At 48.1% G+C, this 1783-nt stretch overlaps 1 protein-coding gene across 1 annotated transcript; it reads left to right on the forward strand.

Annotated features, from left to right (window-relative positions):
* Positions 1-888: 888 nt before the first annotated feature.
* On the forward strand, positions 889-1700 carry LOC123160705 (pathogenesis-related protein PRB1-2). The gene has a single exon (XM_044578548.1). It carries the CDS (start codon positions 904-906, stop codon positions 1426-1428), a length of 525 nt encoding a protein of 174 aa, XP_044434483.1. The 5' UTR covers positions 889-903; the 3' UTR covers positions 1429-1700.
* Positions 1701-1783: the final 83 nt, after the last annotated feature.

Here is a 1783-nt window from a genome sequence, read left to right on the forward strand (position 1 = left end):
CAGCAAGCCGATGACGTCCACCAGGTGTGTGGCGACAACCGCCGGGGCTCTCTCGGCCACGGCGGCGGCCACTTTCATCAGGGTTGCGTTGGTCTGTCGTGGAGCTCTTGCCAAGGCTGGCGCCAGGCCTGTCAATTTTCATGAGAACAGACGATTTTGTGGTAGTGTATGTTTGAAAATTTCACCGTACGGAAGTGTTACGGTAGATAGCTTACATTATTTTAAGATCTAACAACACATTATAATGGGTGATATCTAGTAGTTTTACTATTTCTGAAAGAAATAATATAAAGTAAAACTTACATTTTTCTAGTTAAAGGGTGCTTTTATTTTTAGGTTTTTATTGACTCATAATGTCGCATCATAAAAATACAAGTACCATCAATATACATTCGACAACTGTATGACATACACACAACCAACACAAACACATAGAAAAAAAATGTGAGAACCACCAACCAGTAGCGGTAAGACACGGTAGGCTATAGCGGCAGAGACGCAAGCATATTTTGCCACTTGCCCCAGCCGCCCAAGTGGATGTACGGTTTTCAACTTCGCCACCCAACGAGATTATGATCTAGTTCTAGATTAATGCAAACCCAACAGCCCAAACTAATCGACCAGTGTATCTCGGGAAATTGCATGGAATCACTTGTTGTCAGATGTGTGCGTAATAAAACGAAATTGTACCACATGTAGCTAGCAAGTCATGAACTGGCGATACATGCATCTAATTATTGTTTTTTCCCGCATGGCATCTTCTTGCTAGCATCCTTGAAATACATACCCCATGCAGTTCAAAAAAAAAGATGGCCATGGACTCTTTGCACGTCCCCAGGCTACAAATACCGGTCAAATTCCAGCACTACTCTTCATCGATCTCGAGTCTCCTACTAGCTAATCATGGCATCTTCCAAGACCAGTCTTGCAATGTTCGCCCTGGCCATAGTCATGGCCGTGGTGGCCGGCGTCTCGGCGCAGAACACCCCGCAGGACTTCGTCAACCTGCACAACCGCGCCCGTGCCGCGGACGGCGTCGGCCCGGTGACATGGGACAACAGCGTGGCCAGGTTCGCGCAGGACTACGCGAACAAGCGCGCCGCCGACTGCCGGCTGCAGCACTCCGGCGGGCCGTTCGGCGAGAATATCTTCTGGGGTTCCGGGCAGTCGTGGACAGCCGCGAACGCCGTGACGTCGTGGGTGGACGAGAAGCGGAACTACCACCTCAACACCAACACCTGCGACGCCGGCAAGGTGTGCGGGCACTACACGCAGGTGGTGTGGCGCAAGTCGACCCGCATCGGCTGCGCGCGTGTGGTCTGCGCCGGGAACCGGGGCGTCTTCATCACCTGCAACTACAACCCCCCGGGCAACTTCAACGGCGAGCGCCCGTTCGCGTTCCTCACCCTTGACGCCGAAGCCAAGTAGTACGTACGTGTGAATGTGATCATACATGCATACGTGCGTGTGTGTATTTTGAATATTTACTTCTATAAATATGTTATACGTACGGTACGTACGTAAATAAGCGCACATTCCGGCCTGCATGTATCCATGCGGCTCTGTGGAGCGTGTAAGTGTAATATTTTTTTTTTTTAGAATGCGTGTAAGTGTAATCATATACACCTCCATGCAAATGTCTTTCCTTTTGTTTTCTTGTTCAAATCTTGGAAAATAAATGACGATAACAATAATATTGTGAACCCCTGAAAAAACTTTCAAACGAAATTTGAATTTGTTTTCAAGGATATAAGAACCCGTAGTTATTGGTAAGTGATAAGAG

The sequence above is a fragment of the Triticum aestivum genome, chromosome 7B, assembly GCF_018294505.1.
Source record: "Triticum aestivum cultivar Chinese Spring chromosome 7B, IWGSC CS RefSeq v2.1, whole genome shotgun sequence".
Taxonomy (NCBI): Eukaryota; Viridiplantae; Streptophyta; class Magnoliopsida; order Poales; family Poaceae; genus Triticum; species Triticum aestivum.

Excerpts from the sequence above, each read along its gene's own strand:
- LOC123160705 (XM_044578548.1), top strand. The coding sequence starts at position 904 with ATGGCATCTTCCAAGACCAGTCTTGCAATGTTCGCCCTGGCCATAGTC.